This window comes from Neolamprologus brichardi, chromosome 5 (genome assembly GCF_056152115.1).
Source record: "Neolamprologus brichardi isolate AB-2024 chromosome 5, ASM5615211v1, whole genome shotgun sequence".
In the NCBI taxonomy this organism is placed as follows: Eukaryota; Metazoa; Chordata; class Actinopteri; order Cichliformes; family Cichlidae; genus Neolamprologus; species Neolamprologus brichardi.
The window spans coordinates 30,080,026-30,097,155 of NC_142108.1; the positions used below are offsets into that span (position 1 = coordinate 30,080,026).

At 43.7% G+C, this 17,130-nt stretch overlaps 1 protein-coding gene across 1 annotated transcript; it reads right to left on the minus strand.

The window, feature by feature from the left end:
- Nucleotides 1-768: 768 nt before the first annotated feature.
- On the minus strand, nucleotides 769-16,334 carry ipo9 (importin 9). The gene is made up of 24 exons (XM_087841004.1): nucleotides 16,058-16,334; nucleotides 14,481-14,542; nucleotides 14,286-14,372; nucleotides 13,544-13,745; nucleotides 13,213-13,301; nucleotides 12,941-13,027; nucleotides 12,662-12,781; nucleotides 12,420-12,520; nucleotides 11,943-12,001; nucleotides 11,701-11,852; nucleotides 11,510-11,608; nucleotides 9,762-9,868; nucleotides 9,540-9,679; nucleotides 9,119-9,281; nucleotides 7,579-7,805; nucleotides 7,279-7,427; nucleotides 6,746-6,874; nucleotides 6,351-6,626; nucleotides 6,064-6,230; nucleotides 4,696-4,829; nucleotides 4,485-4,604; nucleotides 4,099-4,212; nucleotides 3,901-3,977; nucleotides 769-1,558 (listed from the first exon to the last, which is right to left on the minus strand). Exons 1-24 carry the CDS (start codon nucleotides 16,203-16,205, stop codon nucleotides 1,448-1,450), a joined length of 3,120 nt encoding a protein of 1,039 aa, XP_087697130.1. The 5' UTR covers nucleotides 16,206-16,334; the 3' UTR covers nucleotides 769-1,447.
- Between the last annotated feature and the right edge of the window lie 796 nt (nucleotides 16,335-17,130).

Sequence of the window (17,130 nt, forward strand, 5' to 3'; positions counted from 1 at the left end):
TCTATTAAAATAGAAACCAATCTACCGGAAACTCATTTTCAAAGAATCTGTTTGCATATTGGCGTTATATCCACAACCCTTTGGCCTCTTTTTTTGACTAGAACTGCTTTTCTCTTTTTACCTCTTGGGCTTCCAGATCTGCCACAGCTGAAAAGCACCGGCTTCTTAGATTTTGCATCTTAAGCCTCAGGACGTAGCCCTGTTGAGACACTGCACTCTGCTGAGCTGACGATGCTTTTATGTTTGTGGCAAACCTGTGAGATCTTAAGTCCTGTATTTGTTTTCTTTAAATCAGCGGTCTCCAACCTTTTTTGCGCCACGGACCGGTTTATGCCCGACAGTATTTTCACGCACCTTTAACGTGTCGCGGATAAATACAACAAAATAAAACTAGTACCGGTACCGAAAAAAAGAAGATTTATTCATAACACACGTGAAAAGACCCAGGAAAACCGAGTTAACGATAAAAACGATAACAAAATAACGCTGAAAACCGATAAAAACCCTGAAAACTATACATTTCACACCTGAGCCTCAACTCTCGCGACCCGGTACCAAACGACTCACGGACCGGTACCGGTCCGAGGCCCGGGGGTTGGGGACCGCTGCTTTAAATCAGTGATTAGTTGTTAATTCTGTAGTTTAATAATAATTTTGTTGCTTTGTTCCACCCTGGACTCAAAGTAAAGGTCAAAACAGACATGTCAGCAATCAGAGTCCGAGTAGGTGAAACGTTTTTCTGTTTCAGTCGGACACAAAGACATCTGGTGATCATTCTGAAAATGTCCTGCTGGGACTTTTATTTAGAAATGTTTTCATCCCAAACGCCAATGGGTACAAGGAAATGACAAGGCTGTGAATCACCATGGCAACAGTGTTAATTCCCAAATACCCACCGTACCCAGATACACGACAGCGGGTCTGAAAGCGCTTCATTTCCTGTCGCCAACAGTCCGTTTTATGGAATATAAGGCCGCCAATGTTTCTCTCCCTCTCGAACATCCCGGTGTTTTGTTTTCCTCCAGTCCACGTAAAGTTCTCCTGGAAGTGTTTCTCCGTCTCGCACCTCGCTCGTTTCGTTTGTACAGAAACACACACAAAAATAAACGGGCTAAATTACAAACAACACGTGGCGAAAAAGTCCGTACATACATCAAGGTTCAACCTTCTCGGCCAGTTTGAAGTTCCTTCAAAATGGCGAGACTCTCTTCGGGAACTGACCGGTGCAGTCGCTCACCTCGCCACGCTGCTCGTTTTAACAGAGTCCTTCATCCCATCACAAGAATGAAGTAACAGGAGAGCTATGGACACGTGCATGAGTCTCTTCCCACCCCATCCCCCTCCTCTTTTATCAACTTTTCTTTTTCTTTTGCTGTAAATTCATTGTGAGGGTCATGTGACGGGGCTGATGATGGAAGATGATGTGCTGGAGCTGCAGACGGCGGGGCTAGAGGCCTATAGACTGAAGGGTTTGTCTCTCGGCTTGGTTGAGGTGGCCTGAGAACATGCTGTAGCACGGCTGCTGGGCGAACTGTGTCAGGAAGTCTGTAAGGTAAGCCTGAAGAGGAGACAGAGGATACAGTGGAGGTCAAATCAGTGTAATCAGCTGGTAACTCCTGTGGGGAAAACAACTTAAACATTTCTTCAGCTTCAGCTCAAACATTCAGTTGGATTCGAGGATAAAGCGATCAGATTTTGGTGTTGTGACTTTACACCCGCGACTCAACGCACGAATGGTTCCGGCCAGTCTTTGTACCCACCTAAAAATAAATGGACGGTTTGTATTTAAGGATTCAGAAGATGGTCTCAAAGCTGTCACAGCGACTCTTTGTACAACCCAAACCTTGAACTTATCGTAATCACTGACAGGAAAAGCAGCACATTAGCATATTTTAAAAAGCCGAACCAATAACGCACTTTTTCATGGAATTCAGTTTTAGTCGGCACTCACAGGGCTTATCAGCCTTATCTCAATTTACCCCGTTTACAGCAGCAGTTCAACACGAACCAGCCGGTAAACACCGTTGTTCCGACACATTATTAATGGCTCGGTTCCTCAACAGTACACAACTCGACCCGATGCCATACATCCTGAAAAAAGCTCGTTTACCAGCAGATGAAAGTGCAAATTGCGTGTCTCGTCTCCAACATTAAGCCAGCAGGCCTGACGCCATTTTATCCTAAAGCTCTGTTATAATTAGAGCGTCTTCTCATCTGATTTGACAATCTAAGGCAGAAAACGCTGGTCAACTCGCAGCAATGACCTCGGCCACTCTTAAGGGCTGCAGCCTCTCGGGGAGCTTATATATGAACATAATGTATTACAGTATGTCTGCTGGCATAATGGGTACAACCCAGTACTAGCAAGGTGACCTAATAAAGTGGCTGTTAAGTGCATAATACAGTCAATACATATTTCCCTTGTTAATACTTTGAATAGCTCACTATTGATACTCAAGATGGCAGTATAAGCTGCAAACACGTGAGCAGAATATCTACACGGGTTGAACGATGGGTAACAGAAAGGTAGTTAGTGAGGAGGTTTACTTATGTGCAACTGCTAAAAATCTATATATACACAGATATAAATCCTGGATGGCCTCTAATTTCCTTAACTTCAATGAGAACAAAACCGAAGTGATAATTTTTGGACCAACACTTCTAATTTTAACCTGCACAGCCTTGAGCCTTTTGTCAAATCACATGCCAAAAATTTGGGGGTTATATTTGACAGCAATTTCACCTTTGAAAAACAAATTAGCTCAGTCGTACAGCGGTCTTTCTTCAAACTCAGGCTTTTATCTAAAGTGAGATCATTTTTAGCTTTTAAAAACTTTGAACGGGCGATTCATGCTTTTATTATATCCCAGCTGAACTATTGTAACTCCCTATACGCTGGAGTTAGCCAGACCTGCCTGGCAAGGCTGCAGTTGGTCCAGAATGCTGCAGCTCGTCTTCTGACACGTACTAAAAGATGTGAACACATTTCCCCGGTACTTGCCTCCCTTCATTGACTCCCTGTCCGCTTCAGAATTTAATTTTAAAATTTAATTGTTGACTTACAAAGCCCTGAATGGACAGGCTCCCGGGTATTTATCTGAACTCCTGCAGACTTATACCCCCTTAGATCTCTTAGATCAAGTGATCTTTTGCTTTTAGCCGTACCAAGGTCGAGGCTGGTTCATAGAGGTGATCGAGCATTTGCAGTCGTAGCACCTAAGCTGTGGAATAATTTACCCCTACACATCAGACAGGCTCCCACTGTCAATCTTTTTAAATCTTATCTTAAAACGCATTTTTATTTATTGGCTTTTAATACAGCATGAGAGTTATTTGTTGTTTTTTTAGGTGTGTTGTATTCTTCTACAGCACTCAACGCTCCTGTTGTAATTAAATGTGCTATATAAATGATTAAACTATTAAACTATATGCTGTTGGCATCACTTAAGTAGATTTCAGCTACGGCCAAAAGAAAAGTACAGCGCTGTAAATAGAGTTGTGTTAAATGAGGCTAAATTATCTCAAGCAGACATTTTCATTTATGAAATAGCAAAAATCCATGTTTTTATGCTTATGCATCAACCAGTGAAGATTAATCTGAGCAAGTAGATCGAACATTTAGTCTTCATTGATAGTTTATCAATGAAGACTAAATGTTCGATCCACATGATATTTGGCATAAATATCTAAATTATTGTTACTCATTCAAAGGGAACCAGCAGAAGTCTTTGACTTGTGTTTGACTAAGTGAGAGACAACAGAGAGGCCAATAAAATGTCAGAGGAAACCAGCTCCAGCAGTAAAAACACAAAAGCTGGCTTTCATATTATTATTCTCTGTTGCTCCACAGCTCCAACCAGCGTGTCCCGCCCACGCTTAGATCTGAAGTAACACACTTACCTGCAGGTCAATCTGGTATATGGGGTCTTTCAAGGCATCTGGATCATCCTCATCGTCGTCCTCGTAATAATCGTCATCTATAAAAATAACATTTTATTCGCTGAGGTGAAACAACGTTCTGTCGTGAACACTGAGAGAGAGAGAGGGAGCTGCTCTTAGAAGAAATTAAGATGAAATCCAGTGAGGAGATACTGGTACCGTATTTGTTAGCGGCAATGAGATCAGAAAGGAGCTGCCCCGCCAGCCCTTCGTCCTCGTCGTCATCATCCTCCACCTCGTCCTCCCCCTGGTCCTCCCACATACCACTGGAATCTAAGATGAGCAGAAATAACAGCTGGTTACTGAAAGGTCTGCTGTCCCAGCAATTCAATAGAACAACTGAACAAACTGCGATTTTTCAGTAGAAGAAGGCGTCACCTGCCCAACATGATGCACTTCTAGAGACCTGAGTTAACAGGAACTACAAATATAATTGATTTAATGAGTGCATTTGTAAAAGGACTGGAGCTCCCCCAACAGGCCTGTGTGGTGTTTCTGACTTCTGGTGACGGTGTACTGGGGTCCACGAGTACATACTGACTCACCTTGGCTCCAGTCTGCGGCGTTCGTCCTGCTGGCGTTTGCCTCGACTACCGTCGAAAGCTCGTTAATGATCAACTTAAAGATCTTCACCAGCAAAGGAATGTTGGTCCAACGCTCTGGATCTGTTCAATCGAAACATTTGCATTTTCTCGTGATAAAACTTCTGCTTTCAGCAGTCTCTCTGTTCAAGTTCAAAATCATTTAGTGTCTTACTCTTTGCAGATTTGGAGCGTGTGCGGATGCCGTCGTCTGGACTGTAGATTTCTTCACCTTTCACCACAATGTCCTGGAGACGTTTATCATCAGTGTTGAGACTGTGCTGCAGCAGCTTGCAGAGAGCCACCGTGCTGCAGGAATCCAAAAGAGTACATTTGAATGGACACGTGCTTATACATCGCTTTTACACTCTCAAAATGCTTTATACAACATGCCTTGTTCACCCATTCATACAAGCACTTTTGTTTTAAACGCATGAGTGCTTTCACCATGGTGTTCACTTCTTCAGATACAGTCCATAATAGACAAAGCTGAGAGTTTGTGTATTCAGGTTCTTAGTGAGATCCACCTTTCACTCATCCAAATCACTTTTAACCCTTTAAAGCCGGTGGGAGCGGGCACGCTAGCCTGGTAGCTCTGCAACCACGTAAGCTAGCGCAATAATTTTTTTGCATATGAAACCGGAGGAGTTGTACTTACATCTTATGCCATCAGCTTGTCCTCGGTCACAGTTTCCTTCCACATATAACTTTGCAAAAACTGCATAAAAAGCACTTGCAGCAACAAAAACATAATATTCCAGAAACACGCTTTGCCGATCCGATCAGCTGTTCATAACACTTCCTACGTCCATCAGCGCGAACTATCGCATGTCCGCCATGACCTGCCCGAAACCGGAAGTGACGTCATTTTGCGGAAATGTAGTTTTTTTACCATCAGGGCCTCATGAGCCTATACTGGTGTTTTTAAAAGTTATCTTTGACTTTATGACTTTCTGTGTCGTTTCTGGGATGCTTAGGACTCATATTGCACTGCTGGAAATAGTTTATTTTGATGCATATGCTGCTTTTTTGCAAATTTGCACTATAATATTTATTTTTGTTTTTCCTGCAGTATATAAAAATTGGTGTATTTAAAAAATAAAACTATGAAGAGACTTAAAATAAATTTCCTGTGGTGGGAAACTATTTTGTGCACCTTTTTTGTATTTACAGTTTTGAGGGATAAGCCTCTTAAATTTCTCTAACTAGAAATATATGTTAAAAAAACAAAAATGATTTTAAATTTTTTTGCAGTTTATTGCACTTTTTTGCAATTTATGTAATTACTATGCACTTAATGCATACATATTATTAAAATCTGGGCTGTAATGGTTGTATTGATGTATAGCAACTTGAAATGCTCCCAAAAATGGCTCCACAGCATGTAAAAATATAATATAAGCTCTGGCCGACTTGGTTCTATGGTAGGTCTTAAAGGGTTAAAACACAACACAGCCTGAACTCAAAGCTGAAGGTTTTCATGTTCTTCCTTTCAGATCTTCTTTCACTGTAGGCCAAAGTAAAATCGTTGCAGTTTTCTTACCTGACCTTCCCCTCGTACTGCCCGTAGAAAAGGTGCTGCCTGCTCATCCACTCGGTCATGACGAACTCCAGGGCGGGTTTCCCTGTCGGTCCAGGCAGGCTGCACAAAAACTCCAGCAGAGGTTCCAGCTGAGAGTGAACCAGGTGGGCAAACACCATGATCAGAGACTGGAGAGGGAGGAGAAACAGGAGGTGGTTCAGACACCGGCATCCAGTGGAACTCAATTAAAATAAAGAAATTCAGCCTGCGGCCCTTCGGCAAAGCCATCAACCATCTTTCCTTCCTACCTGCATGACACTGAGGGTCTCGGCTTGCTGCATCTTGCTCAGAATCGCTCGGAGGATCTGATCCAGCTGCTCACCGAGCTCAGTTCCAGCCCGAGAGATTAAAGTGGACACCAACCTGCCCACGAAGGCAGCAGTGAACTCGGACGTCCGGGGATCCAGCAGCTGGTTGACCACCTGCATGACGTACCAAAGGCCGCTGTTTCCCTGGTCGTCCCGCCACTGGGCAACCTGCTCGAGAGCGATGGAGACGTACGCCCGCAGACACTCACCGCCGTTCTGGAGAGAGGAGCGAAGTGATCAACGTGTTACACCACATGCTACATATTACCCAGTTAAAGTGACCACGTGTGACAGAATTATTTCTGGACCTTTTGCTGAGTCTTTGTTTTGTTTACCTGCATTATCGCGTTGTCATCAGTGCGCAGGGTGCACTGTGCCACCACAGGAAACGCTTGGCACACCAACAGCTCTGACAGAGGGGGTTTGGTGTTTCTGACAACTGTGGTCAGGATGTCAATGGACGTCTGCGACAGAGCAGAACAGAAAGAGAAACCGATGTTTTCAGAAAGAATCATGATCTATCCTCAGCAATCGTCTCAGCTGGATGCAGAAAATGTCAAGTATTACATATTTAAAACACAAAAACCCCACAAAAGGCATTTTTGGCTTCCACTGATCCACATTTCTTGGGCCAGTTCTTGTTTTTGTTGGTCTGCACGCTGACTGAAGCAATACTTATGCCCACTGTTACATGAAGACTCTTACTTGGATACTTTTTCTTCTTTAAATGTGGCAAACGTCACTGTGCAATCATTTCAAATAAGTTATTTTGAACTAACATAACAAATTATTTTATAAAAGCAGACTGACACACATTATTGCACCTCGTAATCTCTGAACAGCTTTGTATATGCCACCCGGTACTTACAGCGCACAGTCCGGTGGGGATCTTGTCATGTGGAGCCTGCATGATGCTGATAAGCGTGGGGATGAGACGCATCTGCATGGGGCCCTGACAGCCTTCAATCTGTGCCAGTTCCTTAAAGATGTCCTGAGCCAGGGATGCCACCACAGGGTCTGAGGACACGAGGAGACAAATCTTATCACATCGTGTCCTCATCCGGGAAGCACTTTGCTTGGAAAAGCTTGTACAACTGCAACCAGGTGCTGATGACCAGAGCATGCTGGGAATTTAGTTCAACAGTCAAAGAAGGTGTGAGTCAAGTACCGTTGTTATATTTAAGGAAAATGGCAATGGTGAGGGGGCAGATCTTATTCTCAGCGCTGGTGGTGAACGCCGGGTTAACGGTGCAGACGATGCACAGCGTCTCCATGACCAGCGTCAGCACCTCAGAGCTGAACTGGGCGGCCAGTTGAACCAGTCCCTCTAGGATGCTGGGGAGGAAGGGCTGAATGACGTGTGTGCTCTCCGACAGTTTCAGCTGATCGCAGTACCTGGAGACATGAACGCAGCATCCTTAATATTTTTTTAACTTTGCAGTCACTGCTTTGAGGTAACACCTTTTCATGCGGGACTGTTGGCTCTACTTCATGATCTGTTTCATATTTTAGTGATGGACGAAACTAACAAGCACAGAAACCATGAAACAACTCAAGTTCAGATGAGGAAAGGATACGATATGATGCGAAAAACCTGCGAAACATAAAACCCAACTGCACAGCTGCTGAAAAAAGTGAACTTATCTGATTACCTGTTGAAATTTAGACGAGAAATCAACGTGTTCGGTAAAGTTAAGCATACAGCCACTAGTCAGTTATCTTAATATCACTTAAATAGTTTAACTAATTTATAGGGATGCACCGATACCGATACTGTAAAATGTGTGTGTACTCATACTCGTAAAAGTTAACCGATACCATGAACCGATACCAACTTATTTCATTAATCAGAGGGTGGCTTGTCATTTCTGTTGTAGTTTTTTAGATTGGCCACTAGGGGGCCAATTATTATTTTATTTATTATTTATTTTATAATTTTTTATATTTTATTATTTATTTAATAATAATTATTTTGTTTGTTTGTTTACAATATGGACACTCTGCAATAATTTAAAAGTTTATTTTATTCGCAAACCTAATTTGTATTTATTTTATTCCAAACAGAAGTGTTTATTTATTATTCTGAAAGCTCGAGACAGTGCCAATAGTTCAGTGATATTTCGTAAAATTACAATGTGGAGACTCTGCAATAATTTAACAGAAGTGCTTATTTTTCACTTGAAATTTTTTTGTGGTCATTTTTATTAAGATTTTAATTTTTATCGACAGGGAATATAATAAAACCTGTCTTCCAATTAATTGTATTTGTGTGTGTGTGTGTGTGTGGTAGAAGTATCGGTTTTCGTACTCTGTATCGGCAAGTACTCAGATCCAAGTATTGGTATCGTATCGGTTTGAAAAAATTGGTATCGTTGCATCCTTACTAATTTATGTTGTGGCTGAGTAACTTCCTGAAGTCACTGATGATGGCATGGCAGACCCACAGAGAGCAAGATGCTTGAAAGTGGACATTTAGAGGTTTCCTTTAGAAATCTTTTATGAGATTCGCACAAGTCTAGGATAGTGGTTTTCCTTCTGTTCCCAGGTTTTGTGCAAATCTGAGATACCTGCCTGCTTTTTTAAACAGCTCCCTAATGTAACAGGCTACAACCTGTACCGTGGACCAAGACAAAGTTGTTCAATCACAAAATAAAAGGATGGTTTTCTTTTGGCGGTGACCTGGTTACAATTATGAACGGCTAGCTCACCCCCAGATGGCCCTGACCGCGGAGATGCGGACGGAGGGCGGCCGGCAGTCATGGAGGCCGCTGACTGTGACCTGGAGAAACTGCTGGATGACCTCGGGAGACATGGCGGCTGTGAAGCGACTGGCCGCCCACAGAGCACGACCGAGAAGGAAGGGAGACGCCGCTGGGAAAGAAAAAACAAGCAAGATGAGGTGAGAAACATAAAGAGTGAAATAACCATTTTCATGTTTGACTTGTTAAAAAAACCCTAAAATATTAAAATGCAGTCTTTTATAGTTTATGGGGGAATTTCACGGCTTGTTAGATCATTCGAGGTCAGAGATATAACAAAGGACTCAAAGTTAGTTCTCGTCAGAAGTTCCACGCTCTTGCAGAAAAAACTCAGGAGCTTTGTTCCTGTTTTTCTGCTGACCGGACTCACGCGTCAGGTTGAGATCACCCAGGACAACGCCGGCCAAAAAAGCGTGCATGTCAAACTGGATGCGGCCATTTTTCACGTTCTCTGTGATGATGGTCTTGACTGAGCCGAGGGCCAACATGCAGGCCTCGTGGATCTTCCACCTGTTTTAAAATAAAAGCAACATAAGGAACAGAAAGCGAAAACAAAGAAAGCCAGACTGGCTGTGACCGAGTCTGCCCTCACCAGTGCTCATTGCCACTGTTTTTAGCCTGCTCTGCCTCCTGGAAGTGTCTGGTTGCAGCTGCTGCCAGCGCTGCTGCGCTCTCATTCTGAAACTCTGCAGCGACGGCCTGCAAAAAGAGGTCAAAGGTTACCGTCATGATACACCTGATCAGGGCGAACCCCAGGCTGAAAAGCGAGATGATGAGCAAGTACGACTTTGACACCACAACAAACTTCTGGATGTGTTTGACTGCACAGATCTAACCTCTTCTATCATAACACAAACAAAACAAAAACAAAACTGTTCCCATTTCTTTCACAGCTTTAAAATCTGCCTCCAGTGTCTGTGGAGGTCGTGTGTGTGTGTAGGAGAAGAAAAAGCAGAGCCAAGAGGATTGTTTCCCTCAGTCTAAATACAGCTGCCTGGCAGACACACACGTCCTCATGTTCTCTGCTTTACAGCCTCAGATAAGTTCGACTTCTTGTAATTCTTTTTCATTTTATATAAATAATAACTGAAAGTTGTAAGATAAAACCTGCAAACTTATTGAAATACATCTCTATAACCATCTTGGAACTGAAATGGCTCAAGTCAGTCAAACTAAACTAGATCAAGGAGGCTGTTAATTTACAAAAAAAGTTCCTAGCTGTGTTTAAAAGCAGCCGTCATCTGTCAGCCAATTAAATAACAGCCCTCATACCTGAGACCTTTATCCAATAAGATTGCTTTACCTAAGCAGTAGGGGTGCAACAATACTCATATCGATATTGAACCGTTCAACACAGTGCTTTCGGTCGGTAGGCATATGTATGAACAATACAATTTTTAAATTTTATTTTATCAACTTTTCTTCTTACGATGCTGTCTGTGTTGAGCGCTCAGTGGATCTGTGTTCGACTACTCCGCCTAGGCTGCACTGAGTGCAGTGCAAGCTAGCGAGACAGAAGCTAAGCTAGTTGCAACATGGCAAATTGAACCTCCCCCACCCTCATTCAGATCTGGCCTTTGGACCTATTTTGGTTTTCATGTGAAGTATGACCCTGAAGGTAAGCGCGTCATGGACTAAAGTAAAACAGTATGTTGGATGTGCCACGCAATGCTCAATTGTAGGGAACTAGTGCGTTAGCGCAGTTAGCTTGTTAACGTCTTGACGCCGTCCAGCCCCACGCACGGGGCGATCCGCAGTAGCTCGTTAACGGAGATTTGCCGCGTTACGGCGTTAATGTCATTTCAACGAGATTAACGCGGACAGCGCTAGTGGGAACACAACGAATATGACTGCACATTTACGTGACATCATCCTAGTGCAAAGACAAGTGGAAGCAGACAAAAACAACAAGCACGCATGCTACAAACTTTAGCCGAGTCATTTAGACAGCCGTTAGCACATGATTCTCCTTATGGGGACCTGATATGTTTAATATGCTGCTGAGAATATAGCCCAGAAGAAGCATATAGTATAGCTTTTATTTTGGAAAGAGACATTTCTCTGTAATAAACTCTCTTTTCCAAAGATGAGTGATTCCTCGATCAGATAGATTTATTTTTTTATTACTTTGTTGTTTCAGCAACATTAAATTTAAAAACTGTACTTTTGAGTTAAAATATATATTTATAATTTTAATAAATGACAAATTAAAAGGCATGAACATTTTTTTGCATCGAAAAAATATCGAACCGTGACACCAAAGTATCGAACCAAACCCTGAATTTTGTGTATCGTTGCACCCCTACTAAGCAGTGATAATTTGTTTTGTTGTTCTCTCACCAGCAGCAGGTCCTGAGCAGAGATCCTGACAGAGTAGGAGAAGGTGTCATCATCCTCGTCCTCCACAAACTGCTGCGGGTTAGCTGTCCACACTTTGATCTGAAGAGAAACAACACAAATATACTTAGTTTTTTCTTTTTTACTTCCACCTATGCGTGCATCTTCTACCAGATGTTGCAGTCGTTTCTCACCTGGTCCTCAGTGATCTGCATGTACAGGATGATGTAATAGATGAGTTCAGGCAGCGCCTTCCTCACCGTGCTCTTAAACTTGTTGTTCTCCAGCAGCGTGTGGACAAACTCAAAGATGCTGAACACCAAATTCTCGAAGCCCAAAACCTCACCTGCAAAAAAAAAACAAGCAACCAAATAAATAAATAAGTGGATAACAATATTAACCATGTGTAACGCAGCAAGACTTGAATTCTGCTCACCGTCTGAGTCTACTGGGTCGTCCACTTCCTCTGTGTCGTTCACTTCTGTTCTCACATAAGTGAAGATCTGGTTAAGGATCAATGCACTCACAAAAACGTTTTTCTCTCATTAATGGCTGTAAATTTAATTATTATATGAGATGACCCTATACAGACAGCTTGTCTGTGAAGTCCATTACCTCGTCACACCCCAGTGCTTCTTTAAGTATGTCAAAGGAGGTTTTGATCCTGCTGAGTAAGCAGGTGATTTCCATACATTAAAAACTGCGACAGTAATGTGGATTAGTGGTTTAGAGAAACTGTTAAATAAACAAGAGATCACAAGTCACAGCAAATGACCTGTCTATCTGCAAGATGCCCAAAAGGAAGTCAAACCTCGAGGTAAGAAGTGTTCCTTCAGCCCTAAAACAAATGCTCTTCAAACGATTGCTGGGAGCGAGGAAACAGCTATCACATAGATGACATTGTAAAGGATATAAAGCTGCGCTTTCAGTCAGTGTATTCCACACAATGGGTAATATCTGCTGCATGGAGGACACCATGGGTTTGGGGAAGTTCTTTACCAATGCTGTCACTGCCTGTGAGACGAATAAGCAAAGAAAACAAGGATTTGAACCCTGGAAAGTAGCCACAGACAAAAAGAAAACTAAAAGACTGACTTAACGTTTGCAGATCATAATCAGTCCTGCAAAAAGCTCCAAGTGCACAGAGTTTCTCACCTTGAGGACTTCCATCTTGAGGCCGCTATCAGACGTGGGCCCATCGGGCATCTGCAGGGCTTGGACAAACGCTTCTGTGAACTGCTGCACCACAGGGAAGATCAACGCTTTGGCTGCACCCTACACCCAGGTCAATAAGAACGATTATTAAAAAACACAGCAACAGCGACTCAGGTCCATACCTTCCGCTTTAATGCAGATATAAAAGTGATGTATGAGTAGAAGCCTTTTTGAAAGGCCATCGACTTAAAACTGAAACGTTTGCTGACCCCGCCTCACCTTTTCAAGCTCTTCAATAGCACAGATCAGGTTGGCACAGGTGGTGAATATCTCCACTGCTCTGGAGCGAGTACGAATACTGTAAACCTGCAACAGTGAAAACAGTTCAGGGAGGCGATCCATGCTGGTGTATCACACAAATGCAATGCACAGTCATTAATGACAGTCACAGAAAATAGGACTGTTCAGACTGACAGCTGTAAAATGTGTGCCTGCATCCAGAGGCTCAATACTGATAGAGATAAGGAGCACATAAGGAGATATAGGAGTACCTCTGCCATGGTAAAGATCTTATACATCTCTGGTAAGATGACTGGAGCTACTAGCGGCATCTGGGTGTCTGTCACCTCTCGAGTAAACTCTGCAAAAAAAAAAAAAAAAGTTGTAAACAAAAGACTCTGAAAAATGGAAATGCATAAAGCTAATCTTCAAAAACTTAGCTGTAGTCTAAGCTCAAAAAATAAACAACAAAAAAACACAACTGCTCCTGAGATCACAGTCACTTTAAGCGTCGACTTCCAAAACGGATCAAATGTTTGTGCAACCTTTAAAATTCCCTAAGGAGATAAAGACTTATTGTGTTATTTATATGTTACTACATACCCGTGAGCACCCTCATGGCCCCGTGCACGGCATTAACGTCTCCGCTGACCAGCATCTCCATCAGGAGGGTGAAGAGCTGCGGCCACGCCTCAGGCCAGTCCCAGTGGGCGATGGCCGACACGGCGTACGCAACACTGGAGCGGACTTTGCTGATGGACTCCCGCAGACCGCTGGGCAGCAGCTCCCTGATGGCGGCTTTCGCCTGGAGGGGAACAACAAGAGTCCGACTCGCTTTGGCTTCAATCGTGTAACAGGGGTGTAGAGTCGGGTGATCGGCTCCTCCCCTCCCTCACTCTGACCACTGATTATACTTACTAATAATCAGACATAGGTCACTTTTACAATTACTTTCCTTCTTTGAGACGAGGATGGATACCATAGGCTGTTCTTAAAAAGGGCAAATTAAATACCACTGCAGGATTTATAAGCATTGCTGTTACTTCTTCTCAATTATGGATAAGTTATTATACTTCTCTGAGCGGGCAGCCACCTCTCAGATACTATAGGCACCATGTGGCCTATAGATCAATAATGATGAATCATCATTTTGCCATTGCACTGTTGGAATAATACTAGCCAGGTGATGAGCAGTGCCTGAAGCAGAGCAGGCCTAAAACATGTTTTTTTTCATTGTCATAATGAGTGAGAAATGATGTAGCTAAAGTTTGAATTTGCAACATAATTAAAAGTGTTTGAGATGTCTGAACATGCTTCCTGAGATTGAGGATGAAGCAGGATTTACCTGATCTGTGGTTTCAGGAGGCCTGAACTTCTCCGATTGGGAACACCAGTGAGTCTCCACATACTGCTTCAGGATGACGGATGCCAACTGTACCACAGCCAACCACACAAACAAGAAAATGATGAGGAACAACAGAAAAAGTGGTGTTTGTTGTAAAGGTTCATTTTTTTCTTTTTCACTTTCTCTCCTGCTCACCTGACGAATGGCAAGTGCTCCCTGAGGGTCGACTGTGAGTTCTGCCAAGTGGACGCCGAACTCTGCAATGTGAACAAATCAACAAGGACAACAGGATATAAATACACAAGTAAATGCATAAATACTGAATTTATAAATGAGGTTTTTGCTAATCCTACACATTTCCATTATTAATTTTCACTATGGTTTAAAGAGCCTGGCAAAATATGAAAATATGCATCCTTCAGCAGCAACAGGATGACAAGGGATCAGTGTGTGACATTAAGTAAGAGACATGAGACACACCGTACAGGCAGAGGGAAAAACTCGAGCTTTAGTCTGAACCTGGCATGCAGGGCGCCAAAGACATCAGGGTGACATCAGGCGCCAGAAGACAATGTTAGTGCTGACAATCCCATAGCGTGGCTGCCTTAGAGCGGGGCCAGCGGAAAGGGTCGGCTCGCTGCGATACTGCAGTACAGCCGACATCAGTGCGCACAATTAGCCTTTCACCAGCAGCACGAGGACTGCAGGACAAACAATGGGAGGTCTAGCAGAGTCAGAGCTACACCCCCTGGCTACAGTATCCATCTGTCCAAATTTACTAAAAAAATGAGACAGAAAGTGTCTTTTTATTTCCCTATCAAAAAAACACAAGATTACTTCAGGATCTACATTAACATGTTCTAAGTAAAAGCATCACTACTACTTTCTTTTCCCCCCTCATTAATACAATTCTGACACACAATCTGTGACTTTGATGGTTTCCTCACTGAAGCCTCAGACTTTTCCCACTCCATCTGAAACACTAGCAGCTCTTTCATTGGCCATCCTGTGTGTGCTGCCCTCCCTGCTGGTCCTGATGGTGCAGGAAGCTGGAAGTCTGGGCAAAGCCCCTGCCCCCCGGGACACATCTTCGCGGGAAAAAACAATCTGTCAGTAAGGCATTCGATTGTTACCATAGTGACGGCGCAATTAATGAATGTTTAAAATTGGGCAGGCGGCGAATCCACTATTGTCCGGGCGGTCAAACGGCGGATTTTGGAGTTTGCGTGAACGTGACCAAAGTAGCTGCTCTCAAAAAAAGAGAGAGACAGAATAAAGTGGTGATATTTTTTATCAAGATGTTCACGCGCACCTGGCTGAAAAGACCACGCGACTCTTGTCTTTCCCTTTGGTTTACTGACGCAGATGTTGAACCCAGAGTCGATCCCGCCGCCGTGCTGCTGAGGCCGGGGTGCACACAGCTCCCATGTGCTTCATCAAACTTGGTAACTAGGTCCGAGCTACTGACCACACTTGTGACACATCCGGCAGTCCGAACCGATCGCCTGAGCAAAGCAACCGGCCAGTCTCGAAACCCAATCATCACATTATTTTAATCATCACCAACTCCTGGAAATGTGGCCTAATGTTTGCTCCGGGGAGCCAGGACAGTCGCTCAGCTAACGTAACGACTGCTAGCTTAGTCACAAAGTTAGCCCCAATAACGGCGGCCGTCAGCTGGTCGCTGGGCGCGAAGCGGAGGCCCACGTTAATAAGCGACAACACCCCGGTTAACTTCTCAAAGCGCTGTTCAGACCCCGGCTGCCACTCACCCTCTGTCACTTCCAGCACTTTGATCTGCTCCTCCGCGGCGGCGCGCACTTCTTGGACCGGGGACAGGATGGCCGTCAGCGTCTCGATCAGAGCCTCTTTAAGTCCCTGCTGGACCGAACCGGGCCGAGCGCTACCCGCTGCACTCATGCCTGCTGTGTTTTCACCCGCAGCCCGCTACAGTCAGTCTACTAGCAGCTGTAGCACCACCACCCGGGGAGGAGCGACGAGCCACGGCCACAGAGGCGAAGCGCGCCAATGCATGGAAACGCGGAGGCGGGGTTTTTGCGGGAGGAAGTGTGTTTGTCGTCCGGTTAGGCCCACGTGTTTTTCTCCCTTTGTTTTTGTTTTTATATTTTAGCGCCCTCTGGTGGAGCGGAGGAAATTTATGATTTTGAGCTCAGGTAAATAATAATAATAATAATAATTATTATACTAGTTGTAGTATTGCGTATAGTAGAGCTCTCATAGAAAAGGCTATATTAGAGATTTTGTGTTATTGCAGGCATGGTTCACGGAAACTTAGATAGTGAGATCCACTGTGATGTATGGTACGAAGACGGTGGCACACTAACATGAAGACAGGAGGCTGGAGGTGCCAGAGTTGAAGATGTTGACAATTTCATCAGGAGTGGCCAGGATTAGATTAGTTAATCAGATTGATAGTTCAGGTTGAACAGTTTGGAGACATAGTTAGTTTGGACATGTGCTGAGGAGGGATAGTGGACAGAGTCAAGAAGGACATGCAGAGGAAAGTTGGGGTGAGAGCCAGAGGCAGATGATCTGCTATGGCATAACAGTTTCTATGCGCTATACGGCATATGTAGCTCTCCAGAAGACTGGTAACATGTCCTGGGTGTACCCCACCTGGCCCCATGACAGAAGTGGAAATGGATGGATGGAGTTATATATATTTATATTTGTCTCACCAAGAGGTCAAAGTAACGGTAGCCCAACCTTAAGTGTGAACAACTTGCAAAATCTTGGAGGAATCTGAGCTACCAGCTTCTCCATATAATCCTACAGCGAAACAGGGTGTGCAATTTGCAAGGCTGTTACATTTACATCCCTAATA

Excerpts from the sequence above, each read along its gene's own strand:
- ipo9 (XM_087841004.1), bottom strand. The coding sequence starts at position 16,205 with ATGAGTGCAGCGGGTAGCGCTCGGCCCGGTTCGGTCCAGCAGGGACTT. Across the intron at positions 12,521-12,661 it reads TCAAGATGGAAGTCCTCAAG|GCAGTGACAGCATTGGTAAA; the intron begins GTGAGAAACTCT and ends TTCGTCTCACAG. Across the intron at positions 9,869-11,509 it reads CTGCTCAGGACCTGCTGCTG|GCCGTCGCTGCAGAGTTTCA; the intron begins GTGAGAGAACAA and ends CTCTTTTTGCAG.